Source organism: Pseudophryne corroboree, chromosome 2 (assembly GCF_028390025.1).
Source record: "Pseudophryne corroboree isolate aPseCor3 chromosome 2, aPseCor3.hap2, whole genome shotgun sequence".
NCBI classification, from domain to species: Eukaryota; Metazoa; Chordata; class Amphibia; order Anura; family Myobatrachidae; genus Pseudophryne; species Pseudophryne corroboree.
The window spans coordinates 839688375-839702472 of NC_086445.1; the positions used below are offsets into that span (position 1 = coordinate 839688375).

At 44.6% G+C, this 14098-nt stretch overlaps 1 protein-coding gene across 5 annotated transcripts in view; it reads left to right on the forward strand.

Moving 5' to 3' along the window:
• The window catches only part of CNKSR2 (connector enhancer of kinase suppressor of Ras 2), an 805595-nt gene that overhangs the window by 733087 nt on the left and 58410 nt on the right, over positions 1–14098 (forward strand). For 2 of the 5 annotated variants that reach the window (XM_063955759.1, XM_063955761.1), the window contains one exon: positions 2469–2665. The exons of 1 other annotated variant lie outside the window; for it this stretch is intronic. In XM_063955759.1, the coding sequence (XP_063811829.1) occupies positions 2469–2665 (197 nt within the window). Of the gene's footprint in view, positions 1–2468; positions 2666–5851; positions 5909–14098 lie in introns of those variants that run through there. 2 more of the 5 variants (XM_063955762.1, XM_063955760.1) reach the window with 2 other exon arrangements.

Sequence of the window (14098 nt, forward strand, 5' to 3'; positions counted from 1 at the left end):
GTTGGTTTACTGTTTTACCATGTCTGCTTATAAGTCATTCCACCCATTTACAACTCTCAGAACTATAGACGTTCCTAAAATGTTATCCTGATACACCTTTAAACTGGCATAACCATATGTCAGATAAAATTCAATTATAACTGTTCTTGATGAACAGCCCAGAAGTGCCAGATCAAATTAGTAGTTTAATAGCGGTAATACATTGTCACTGATGAGATTTAAAACATGCACCAATTAGCACTGCAGTATAAAAATATAAACAACCTGTGCGTTAGGTGTTGACAGCAGAATTTACTGCAGGCCGCCTCCCAGCTGGGAAACAAAGCATTGTAATATTTATATGCTTCTTGCCTGCCAACATCCAGCATATTCCATATAACAGTATTGCTAGTTGCTAACCTTTTTTGTAATGGTTGTGAAAAGATCACTTTGAGGAGTAATAGGCAAATAATTACTAGTGCAGTTAAAAATTTATTTTGGGAACAATTGCACTACAGTTACTCATATCATACTTCATTGCCTACTGTCCTTTATAAGTTTACAGGAACATGTGCCAAACAGAAACAATATTGTTAAACATGCATTTAAAAAAATATTTTATTTAGAAATTGCCATTGAACATAGAGAGGGAGCAAAGCTGTTTTACATAAATGGTGGAATGCCGTGCTGCATTAATGGCTTATTTGTTTGACTTCCTTTAAATCAATACTGGCCATCTTACTAAATTAATATAAACACTTCTAAATGAATTAAACACAAAAAAAATGAATATCCAATTAAAGTTAAAAAAAAAAAATACATTGATATTACACTTACTCACCAAATGTGTCACATCACTCTCAGCTGGCAAGAAATTGCAAAAGAACAAATAACTTACTTTTACAGCATTTTTTTATCTTAAGTCACAGAAACACTAGAGCATAAACATTAATAAGAATACAATAATAGAAGCAATTAGAAAATGAATGGTGACCATTTTGTCGAAGCCAAAGTTTATTATAGAAAGGTCCCAACAAAACGAGTAGTGGACACAGTGTTTTTTTTTTTTTTTTTTTTATTAGAGCAGATATTCATTTGTAAGGTTCCTTGAAGCTGTTTGCATCTTCCAAACCGCGGAACTGCCATGATCTGGGGTACGGATCTTGACAATTGGAAACCTGTTTAACAAACCTGCCGCTTAACTAATTTTAAAGCTGTATCACAGAGACAAGATATCACAGAACCATGCAGTATGTGACAGACTTGACTTGTATAAATTTGGAGAGAAAAAGCTGAAATGCCATTTCTAGTACTGTAGAAGTAGTTTGATTAAATGTTTTTGCTGGGCAGTGGGAACTAGATATTTCCTACATTCTTTGTGCAGCATTTGTAAAGAATGTAGAATATAAATATTTGGTGACCAGCAAAAAAAAAAAAAAAAAAAATACTGCACTTGCCCTTAATATGAAATTACTCATATGAAATATGAATAAAAAAAAATAAAATTCAGAATTCACGTCTTAAAAAGCTGTAATATATTACAGTATATAACACTATTGTCTAAGGATAGAAATTTTTGCACTATTTGCGGTTTTTGAAAATGAACTTACAGAAACAAGCATCTCAAGTACTTGGAGTTGAAAACTACGTTCTTTTTTTAGTTTGTTGTTTAAATTAATCTATACAGTCCAATTCTCCAAAAATGAGCTCCTAAAACTTATATACAGTACAATATATTGGCAAATAGAATTCCTAAGAATGTGGGTCTAACTTGCTTTATACAGCTGCTGCCCTTTGCCCAGTGGACTGGTTGTACTTGAAATGACCACCCATATGTATTTATATAATTGCTATTTTGGTTAGGTTGGGATAGGTCTGCATTCGTTGGCTGCTGCTGTACCAGTCCATTCATTTCTTTGTTGGCCATACTACATATAAAAGGTATCTTTCATTTACTTGCACTCTTTATTTTAACATTTACATTTTTATTACAATGCTATAGTACATTACAGTTGACAATATAAATCCCCAAAACCCAAACACTATGTAAATAAAATAAGAGAATTTTTTTACCTTCACCACCACTTCCAAACTAGTGAAACTGTAGAAGTCCTATACCTCTGCCAAATCCCTGGCTCAGTAGACCCTTGACTCCTCTAGTATGGTATCTTATGCCTCTTCATGGGCTACTATTCGTAGGATTTTGAAAGTATCTGCCTGGTTTTTAAGTTTGTCAGTGAAGACAAATAGACACATCCAGTCCACTTACAATGGATGCAGTTGAGTGTCACATTTTCCCCATTATTGGGCTCCTAGAAGCATCAGGTGCAGTACTAGTAGTGATCTAAAATTGGTAAGTACAGTAAAGTTCTCCTTTGATATTCATGCAAGACAATGGAGCCTGCAAACATAACCAGGAAAAAAACAAGTTGCTGGCTTTTTATTATTCACCCGTTAATGTTGCTCCATTCCTTCTGTTTTCATGATAGCAGAAACTGTAGACAAGAAGCCAGCAGACTCTTTACAAGATCTCTACAGGGCCTTGGAACAGGCCAGTTTGTCCCCTCTTGGAGAACAGCGACTCTCAACCAAAATGGAGTACAAGAAGTCTTTTATTAAAAGGTGTAGTGATCCAGTAGTCAATGAAAAGCTTCACAGACTGCGCATTTTGAAAAGCACTTTAAAGGTAGGACATTAGAAAAGAAATTTAAAAGTGGACACTGGGATTTATTGAAACACTAAGTAGTCTTAGACTTTAGGATTAAGTCTGTATGCTTTGGTGTGCTGAACTATTTAATGATTATATATCCACATGGGACATGTTTCTGCATGGGGGAGAAACTCGACAATTTGATTTACAGCTGAGGTAAATTTGGAAGATGAAATATGCAGCAGAGTAACTGTAGATATTGTTTAAACACTGTGTAAGTTCAAGAGAAAAGTATATTGTCTTTGTCACTCTCTGGCAAGACGTACTGTATGTCCAGAAATGCACACTGTACAGACTTATATTGCCATACTAGAACAAAGATAAGACTATATTATAACGTTTACAGAAATATCTATCCACTCCCGTTTTATCATTACTCATGTGACAATTGCTTTTTCGCTAATGCACATTTTTAATGTTAAACATGATTTTAAATTGTAATGATGCCTAGTATAGGCTGCTTTATTTGATCCTCTTTTAATTGTGATAATTTTTTTCTATGGCCAGATACTACTTACTTGCCTACTCTCCTGAAATGTCTGTGAGACTCCCAAATCTCAGAGATTGCTCCCAGACTCCCAATGGGATGGTATTACATTCTCCTAATACTGTTTCTGTCCAAGTTTTCTGGGTCACTTGTATCTGTCCTACTCCCCATGTGAAAAAAGGCCTAATGAGTAATGCGGTTGTCCAACAAATCTTTTATGAACTAAGAAACTTTTACATACTGACTAAATAATTGAATCCTTCTGGGGTGCAGATAATTTAGCTTTTATAAATGCTGTTATCCAAAAATAAAAGTAATAGTTCCCATGATGGTTTTTTTTATCCTGTCCTGGCCTTACAGCAACCTGAGTGATGACACTGAAGAGTATAATACATATATATATGGGAAAACTGAATACTCCAGTAAGGTATGGGTGAGGTGGGCTATCCTTTAGGGTATGCACCAAATATGGGCGCCAACTTGAAATTGGCCATCTTGCATCTAAGTCAGTTCTCCCATTTTTTGCACAGTTTTGAAAGAAAAGAGTGTACTGCGACTTTTGAATCACCCTACACATATATATATATATATATGGACTACATTATTTTTCTGTAGAGCATATAATCAGTATAACATTAGCTTTTATGTTGATATACCATTTGAAAGAGGTATACCCCCATACCCCATATTTCAGGATAGATTGTAGTGGTGAGAGTCTTATTGGTAAGGCCATTGCAACAATCAGTGCGAGAGAAAATAAGAGCATGGATTACAGTTTTTGCAGTGTCTTGTGCAAGGTATGGAAATATTTTGAGGATGTTTTTTAGATGCATGTAGCAAGATATACAGACAGATTAAATGTAGGGAACAAAGGACAATTCAGAGTCGAGGATGACACCTAGGCAGGGCTGTTTCTAGCCAATTTGGCTCCCAGTGTGAGATTTAAAAATGCCCCCCCCATGACATAAAAAAATGCCCCCCCCCCCCCCCTTAGATTAAAAAAAACCTTGCGCGTGCCTTAGGCAAGGGGGCATGGCCTCATTTTAATGGGCGTGGCCTCGTCTGAAAAGACTACCTTACACCCCAGTATTTGACCCTGTACCAACAGATCACGCCCACCATAGGGAAAAAAAATTCTACAATATTAAGCCCCACACAGTAATGCCCCCTGCACCATATTATGCCACACACCGCAATGCCCTTGTTACATTAAATCCCCACATTACGGCAGGCAGAGTCCCCATTTTGCACATTACGGCAGGCAATAGTCCCCATTTTACACATTACGGCAGGCAAGAGTCCCCATTTTACACATCATGGCAGGCAAGAGTCCCCATTTTACACATCACGGCAGGCAAGAATCCCCATATTACACATCACGGCAGGCAAGAATCCCCATATTACACATCACGGCAGGCAAGAATCCCCATTTTATACATCATGGCAGGCAAGAATCCCCATTTTATACATCATGGCAGGCAAGAGTACCAATTTTACACATCACGGCAGGCAAGAATCCCCATTTTATACATCACGGCAGGCAAGAGTCCCCATTTTACACATTACCGCAGGCAAGAGTCTCCATTTTGCTCATTACGGCAGGCAATAGTCCCCATTTTACACATTACGGCAGGCAAGAGTGCCCATTTTACACATTACGGCAGGCAAGAGTGCCCATTTTACACATCACGGCAGGCAAGAGTGCCCATTTTACACATCACGGCAGGCAAGAGTCCCCATTTTACACATCACGGCAGGCAAGAGTCCCCATTTTACACATCACGGCAGGCAAGAGTCCCCATTTTACACATCACGGCAGGCAAGAGTCCCCATTTTACACATCATGGCAGGCAAGAGTCCCCATTTTACACATCACGGCAGGCATGAATCCCCATATTACACATCACGGCAGGCAAGAATCCCCATTTTACACATCACGGCAGGCAAGAATCCCCATTTTATACATCATGGCAGGCAAGAATCCCCATTTTATACATCATGGCAGGCAAGAGTACCCATTTTACACATCACGGCAGGCAAGAATCCCCATTTTATACATCACGGCAGGCAAGAGTCCCCATTTTACACATCACGTCAGGCAAGAGTCCCCATTTTACACATTACCGCAGGCAAGTGTCCTCTTTTTACACATTAAGGCAGGCAAGTGTCCCCCTTTTTACACATTATGGCAGGCAAGTGTCCCCCTTTTTATACATTATGGCAGGCAAGTGTCCCCCTTTTTACAGATTATGGCAGGCAAGTGTCCCCCTTTTAGAGAGATAGAGAGAAAGAATGAAAGAAAGAGAATACTTACAGAGGTGATTCCCGCTCTTCGGCCCACGCGCCGGCCGCCTCTCCTTCTTAGTTTGGCTCCCTCTCCTCCTCAATACTCCACTCAGGGGGGCGGAGTTTTGCGGGATGTCATCCCACGAAACTCCACCTCCCTCGGGGAGAGGGAGGAGGGGGAAACAAGGGAGCCACAGTCAGTGCCGTGGCGGCGGCCCCGTGCGATTGCACGGCTCGCCCGCCCCAAGAAATGGCCCTGCACCTAGGCAGTGAGCTTGTGTGGTAGGATTGATTGCCTAGTTCTCAACAGTGATAGAGATATCATTTTGGTAACTACTATTGGTTGGTGGAAATATAATTAATTCTGTTTTGGAAATATTAAATTTGAGGTGGCGAGATGACATCCAAGAGGAAACTACAGAAATGCATTCAGCGACACGGACCAATGCAAATGGTGAGAAATCTGGGGAGGAAAGGTAGATTTGAGTTAGTTAGATTTGAGTATCGTCTGCACACAGATGGTGAAATCCAAAAGAGCTGATTAGTTTACCAAGAGATGCAGCATGGATTGAGAAAAGCAGACGACCTAACAGATAGAATGAACATAATACAATACCGAAACATTGTACCGTCATAAAGTACAGAGAGCATGGAGATACTAAAGGGATATTAAGAGGATGCATATGCAATCCCACCTATTACTATTTCTTATTTTCTCTGCCGCCTGCAAAATTGGGAGAAGAAGAAATATGCGCCAACTCTTCCCATGATAAGTAGCAATGGCAGGATTGTAAGAGCAGCTTCAGATTTCAATAGAATTTGGCCAGTTCAAGAGTTACTAGAGGTTTTATTATGATTATTGGACTAGTTCAATTTGGATCCAGCTGCTGTGCCTGCAAGTTGTAATTCAAGCATGTTAAAATTAACATGTCTGTTTTAGCTTAAAACTACTTTTTTATTCTATTTTGAAAACTTCAATTTCACTGTATTGTGTTCAAGTACAAAGTTCAAGTTCCGCTTGAACTTGTTTGAACTTCTCTATTTAAAGTTCAACATTACGCAGTGATATTTTTTTCATTAATTCAGTGGACCAGTTCAAAGACCACTTTGAATTTTTTTGGGGGAAAATTCTAAAGCAAGCCTTATTTATATACACTTAGTGACTACTTTGTTGGGCAGGGCCGTAACTAGGATCATGCGAGCGGCCCCTTCACCTAGAGACCTGGGGGGCAGCACTGTTAAATAATTCAATGGACAAGTTCAAAGACCATTTAATTTTTTTGGGGGGAAATTCTAATGCAAGCCTTATTTATATACAAGTGACTACTTTGTTAGGCAGGGGTGTAACTAGGGACATGCAAGTGGTCCCTCTGCATAGGGCCCATGGAGCATCCTGAGGTGTCAGTGCTGTACTCCCAGGTGCTGGTGGCTGTGATTCCTCAGCCAGTGGTGTCACTATAAATTAGGGATCCCCCCACCCAAAAAGTTTCAGGAGCCCCCCTTCCTATGGTACCTGCTCGTTGTTAGGGTATTCCCCCCTCTCCGGCAGCCGTCATGGGTCTGCAGGCCTGTCATGCCTGCACCCGTTAAAAATATCCCTCCCAAAATGACTGCCGCCTCCTCTAGCATCCTTAATAACGGTCTACTCTGAGGCTGTAGCCATTTTGGGAGGGACATTTTTAATGGGGGCAAGTGTGATGGGACTACAGACATATATATCCAGGTCCAGGCAGTGGCGTAGCAATAGCCTCCGCAGATCCCCAGCGCCCACAAGCCAGTCAGTGCCTCCAAGCCACCGCGGAGTCTGCGGGGCCTAGTACTATACCACTGTCCTCAGCATGACATCATGATGTCACATTTTCAGCAAGGTTGGCTGGCTCATGGTGCAGTCACTCTGCTGTGGCCCTATTATTAAGTATTCCTGTACACCTGCTCGTTAATGCATATACTGTATATAATCAGCCAATCATGTCACAGCAACTCGGTGTACAAACGTATGTAGACATGTTCAAGATGTTCAGTTACTGTTCAGACCAAACATCAGAATGGGGACTTTAACTATGGAATGATTGTTGGTATCAGATGGGGTTGTTTGAGTATCTCAGAAACTGCACTTCTCCTGGGATTAGCATGCACACAGGGGTTATTCAGGTTTGTTAGCAAACCAAATAAATCTAACTCTCTCTGCACATGTTACATGTGCCCCACCTGCAGTGCAGCATGGTTTTGCACAGTTGCTTGCTTTTTTGGTTTGCTAACAAACTTGAATCAGGCCCACAGTCTTTAAAGATTACAAAAAATTCTGCTTAAAACCCAAAACATTCGGTGAGAAGCAATCTTATGGTTTATAGATGCTGTAATGAGACTTGAGAGGAGAATGTGGTTTAAAGGACAATAACTCTGTAAATCAAAATTCATCACAAAATACACTCCATTTATGTGTATGGGCTACAGCAGCAGAAAATCACACCGGGTTCCACCCCTATTCACTAAAAACAGGTAAATCAGGATCTTGTGAACACTGGAAAAATGCCACCTTGTCTGACAAGTCTAGGTTTCTGCAGTTACATATAGCTGGTATGTACAGAATTTGGCATGATAACCAGATTAATGGTTCAGAGTTATGACCCATATACTAAATAAGTATAGTTTTATTGGCACAGCCTACAGTACCTGAATGTTGTGCCTGATCATGTGCATCCTTTATGGCCACAATCAACACATATTCTTATAGGTCATCTAGCATGATGATAACCCATCAGGTCACAAAAATTATGGGCAGGGGCACGGAGGGGATGGGGGAGCCTGAACCCGGGCTTGTAGGAACGGGAACTGTGGGGGTCCGAGTCCCCCCTAGTGCATCGAGTGCACATACTACTGTATTTGTAGGAGGTGTGGCTACATGCAGTGATAAGGCCATTCCCCCTACAGTGCTTAGGACCAAACCCGTTCTTGGCAGCCCTGAGTATAGGATGTGATGGAACATAAGATTTGTAGCATGAATGTGGAGCCCACAAATCTGTAGCAACTGTATGATGTTGGAATAAATTTAACAGGTATTTCTCTGACGTCCTAGTGGATGCTGGGAACTCCGTAAGGACCATGGGGAATAGCGGCTCCGCAGGAGACTGGGCACAAAAGTAAAGCTTTAGGACTACCTGGTGTGCACTGGCTCCTCCCCCTATGACCCTCCTCCAAGCCTCAGTTAGATTTTTGTGCCCGACCGAGCAGGGTGCAATCTAGGGGGCTCTCCTGAGCTTCTTAGAAAAAGTTAGTTTTAGGTTTCTTATTTTCAGTGAGACCTGCTGGCAACAGGCTCACTGCATCGAGGGACTAAGGGGAGAAGAAGCGAACCTGCCTGCTTGCAGCCAGCTTGGGCTTCTTGGCTACTGGACACCATTAGCTCCAGAGGGACCGAACACAGGCCCTGCCTCGGAGTCCGGTCCCAGAGCCGCGCCGCCGGCCCCCTTACAGAGCCAGAAGCAAGAAGAGGTCCGGAAAATCGGCGGCAGAAGACATCCATCTTCAACAAGGTAGCGCACAGCACTGCAGCTGTGCGCCATTGCTCCTCAGGCACACTTCACACTCCGGTCACTGAGGGTGCAGGGCGCTAGGAGGGGGCGCCCTGAGCAGCAATATAAACACCTTGGCTGGCGAAAATACACCACATATAACCCCCAGGGCTATATGGATGTATTTTAACCCCTGCCAGAATTCAGCAAAAAGCGGGAGAAAAGTCAGAGAAGGGGGCGGAGCCTATCTCCTCAGCACACTGGCGCCATTTTCCATCACAGCTCCGCTGGAAGGACGTCTCCCTGACTCTCCCCTGCAGTCCTGCACTACAGAAAAGGGTAAAAAAGAGAGGGGGGGCACTAATTTGGCGCAGTTTGATAATATCAGCAGCTATAAAGGGAAAAACACATTATATAGTGGTATCCCTGTGTATATATAGCGCTCTGGTGTGTGCTGGCATACTCTCCCTCTGTCTCCCCAAAGGGCTAGTGGGGTCCTGTCCTCTATCAGAGCATTCCCTGTGTGTGTGTGGTGTGTCGGTACGATTGTGTCGACATGTTTGAGGAGGAAAATTATGTGGAGGCGGAGCAATTGCCTGTAATAAAGATGTCACCCCCTAGGGAGTCGACACCTGAGTGGATGGGCTTATGGAAGGAATTACGTGACAGTGTCAGCTCTTTACAAAAGACAGTTGACGACATGAGACAGCCGGCTACTCAGCTTGTGCATGTCCAGGCGTCTCAAAGGCCATCAGGGGCTCTAAAACGCCCGTTACCTCAGATGGCAGACACAGACGCCGACACGGATACTGACTCCAGTGTCGACGATGAAGAGACGAATGTGACTTCCAGTAGGGCCACACGTTACATGATTGAGGCAATGAAAAATGTTTTACATATTTCTGATAATACAAGTACCACTAAAAAGGGTATTATGTTTGGTGAGAAAAAAGTGCCTGTAGTTTTTCGTGCATCGGAGGAATTAAATGAAGTGTGTGATGAAGCGTGGGTTTCCCCCGATAAAAAACTGATAATTCCTAAAACGTTATTGGCATTATACCCTTTCCCGCCAGAGGATAGGGCACGTTGGGAAACACCCCCTAGGGTGGATAAAGCGCTCACACGCTTGTCTAAACAGGTGGCACTACCCTCTCCTGAGACGGCCGCCCTTAAGGAACCTGCTGACAGAAAGCAGGAAAATATCCTAAAATGTATATACACTCACACGGGAGTTATACTGCGACCAGCAATCGCCTCAGCCTGGATGTGCAGTGCTGGGATGGCTTGGTCGGATTCCCTGACGGACAATATTGATACCCTAGACAGGGACAGTATATTACTGACTATAGAGCATTTAAAAGATGCATTTCTATATATGCGTGATGCACAGAGGGATATCTGCCGACTGGCATCAAGAGTAAGTGCGCTGTCCATTTCTGCCAGAAGAGGGTTATGGACACGACAGTGGTCAGGGGATGCGGATTCCAAAAGGCATATGGAAGTATTGCCTTATAAAGGGGAGGAGTTATTTGGGGTAGGTCTATCAGACCTGGTAGCCACGGCAACTGCTGGGAAATCCACATTTTTACCCCAGGTAGCCTCTCAACATAAGAAGATGCCGTATTATCAGGCGCAGTCCTTTCGGCCCCATAAGGGCAAGCGGGCAAAAGGTTCCTCTTTTCTGCCCCGTGGCAGAGGGAGAGGGAAAAGGCTGCAGCAAACAGCCAGTTCCCAGGAACAGAAGCCCTCTCCCGCCTCTGCCAAGTCCTCAGCATGACGCTGGGGCTTTACAAGCGGACTCAGGCACGGTGGGGGCCCGTCTCAAGAATTTCAGCGCGCAGTGGGCTCACTCGCAAGTGGACGCCTGGATCCTTCAGGTGGTATCTCAGGGGTACAAATTGGAATTCGAGACGTCTCCCCCTCGCCGTTTCCTAAAGTCTGCTTTACCGACGTCTCCCTCCGACAGGGAGGCGGTATTGGAAGCCATTCACAAGCTGTATTCCCAGCAGGTGATAATCAAGATACCCCTCCTGCAACAGGGACAGGGGTATTATTCCACGCTGTTTGTGGTACCGAAGCCGGACGGCTCGGTGAGACCTATTTTAAATCTGAAATCCTTGAACACTTACATACACAGGTTCAAATTCAAGATGGAGTCACTCAGAGCAGTGATTGCGAACCTGGAAGAAGGGGATTATATGGTGTCTCTGGACATCAAGGATGCTTACCTCCATGTCCCAATTTACCCTTCTCACCAAGTGTACCTCAGGTTTGTGGTACAGAACTGTCACTATCAGTTTCAGACGCTGCCGTTTGGATTGTCCACGGCACCCCGGGTCTTTACCAAGGTAATGGCCGAAATGATGATACTCCTTCGAAGGAAGGAAGTTTTAGTTATCCCTTACTTGGACGATCTCTTCATAAGGGCAAGATCCAGGGAACAGTTGGAAGTCGGGGTAGCACTATCTCAGGTAGTGTTGCGGCAGCACGGTTGGATTCTCAATATTCCAAAATCGCAGCTGATCCTGACGACACGTCTTCTATTCCTAGGGATGATCCTGGACACAGTCCAGAAAAAGGTGTTTCTCCCGGAGGAGAAAGCCAGGGAGTTATCCGAACTAGTCAGAAACCTCCTAAAACCAGGCCAAGTGTCAGTGCATCAATGCACAAAGGTCCTGGGAAAAATGGTGGCTTCCTACGAAGCGATCCCATTCGGCAGATTCCACGCAAGAACTTTCCAGTGGGATCTGCTAGACAAATGGTCCGGGTCGCATCTTCAGATGCATCAGCGGATAACCTTGTCACCAAAGACAAGGGTGTCTCTCCTGTGGTGGTTGCAGAGTGCTCATCTTCTAGAGGGCCGCAGATTCGGCATTCAGGACTGGGTCCTGGTGACCACGGATGCCAGCCTGCGAGGCTGGGGAGCAGTCACACAGGGAAGGAATTTCCAGGGCTTGTGGTCAAGCCTGGAGACATCACTTCACATAAATATCCTGGAGCTAAGGGCCATTTACAATGCTCTAAGCCTAGCAAGACCTCTGCTTCAAGGTCAGCCGGTGTTGATCCAGTCGGACAACATCACGGCAGTCGCCCACGTAAACAGACAGGGCGGCACAAGAAGCAGGAGGGCAATGGCAGAAGCTGCAAGGATTCTTCGCTGGGCGGAAAATCATGTGATAGCACTGTCAGCAGTGTTCCTCAGCAGGCACGACCTCCACCCGGGAGAGTGGGGACTTCATCCAGAAGTCTTCCACATGATTGTAAACCATTGGGAAAAACCAAAGGTGGACATGATGGCGTCCCGCCTCAACAAAAAACTGGACAGGTATTGCGCCAGGTCAAGGGACCCTCAGGCAATAGCTGTGGACGCTCTGGTAACACCGTGGGTGTACCAGTCAGTGTATGTGTTCCCTCCTCTGCCTCTCATACCCAAGGTTCTGAGAATTATAAGACGGAGAGGAGTAAGAACTAAACTCATGGCTCCGGATTGGCCAAGAAGGACTTGGTACCCGGAACTTCAAGAGATGCTCGCACAGGACCCGTGGCCTCTGCCTCTAAGAAGGGACCTGCTCCAGCAAGGACCCTGTCTGTTCCAAGACTTAACGCGGCTGCGTTTGACGGCATGGCGGTTGAACGCCGGATCCTGAAGGAAAAAGGCATTCCGGAGGAAGTCATCCCTACCCTGATCAAAGCCAGGAAGGATGTAACCGCAAAGCATTATCACCGCATTTGGCTAAAATATGTTGCGTGGTGCGAGGCAAGGAAGGCCCCAACGGAGGAATTTCAACTGGGTCGATTCCTGCATTTCCTGCAAACAGGAGTGTCTATGGGCCTCAAATTGGGATCCATTAAGGTTCAGATTTCGGCCCTGTCGATTTTCTTCCAGAAAGAACTGGCTTCAGTTCCTGAAGTTCAGACGTTGTCAAGGGGGTGCTGCATATACAGCCTCCTTTTGTGCCTCCAGTGGCACCTTGGGATCTCAATGTAGTTTTGGGGTTCCTCAAATCACATTGGTTTGAACCACTTAAATCTGTGGATTTAAAATATCTCACATGGAAAGTGGCCATGCTGTTGGCCCTGGCTTCGGCCAGGCGAGTGTCAGAATTGGCGGCTTTATCCTGCAAAAGCCCCTATCTGATTTTCCATTCGGACAGGGCGGAATTGAGGACTCGTCCTCAGTTTCTCCCTAAGGTGGTGTCAGCGTTTCACCTGAACCAACCTATTGTGGTGCCTGCGGCTACTAGGGACTTGGAGGACTCCAAGTTGCTAGACGTTGTCAGGGCCCTGAAAATATATGTTTCCAGGACGGCTGGAGTCAGAAAATCTGACTCGCTGTTTATCTTGTATGCACCCAACAAGCTGGGTGCTCCTGCTTCGAAGCAGACTATTGCTCGTTGGATTTGTAGTACAATTCAGCTTGCACATTCTGTGGCAGGCCTGCCACAGCCAAAATCTGTAAATGCCCATTCTACAAGGAAGGTGGGCTCATCTTGGGCGGCTGCCCGAGGGGTCTCGGCTTTACAAATTTGCCCAGCAGCTACTTGGTCAGGGGCAAACACGTTTGCTAAATTCTACAAATTTGATACCCTGGCTGAGGAGGACCTGGAGTTCTCTCATTCGGTGCTGCAGAGTCATCCGCACTCTCCCGCCCGTTTGGGAGCTTTGGTATAATCCCCATGGTCCTTACGGAGTTCCCAGCATCCACTAGGACGTCAGAGAAAATAAGAATTTACTTACCGATAATTCTATTTCTCGTAGTCCGTAGTGGATGCTGGGCGCCCATCCCAAGTGCGGATTGTCTGCAATACTTGTACATAGTTATTGTTAACTAAATCGGGTTATTGTTGTTGTGAGCCATCTTTCCAGAGGCTCCTCGGTTATCATGCTGTTAACTGGGTTCAGATCACAAGTTGTACGGTGTGATTGGTGTGGCTGGTATGAGTCTTACCCGGGATTCAAAAATCCTTCCTTATTGTGTACGCTCGTCCGGGCACAGTATCCTAACTGAGGCTTGGAGGAGGGTCATAGGGGAAGGAGCCAGTGCACACCAGGTAGTCCTAAAGCTTTACTTTTGTGCCCAGTCTCCTGCGGAGCCGCTATTCCCCATGGTCCTTACGGAGTTCC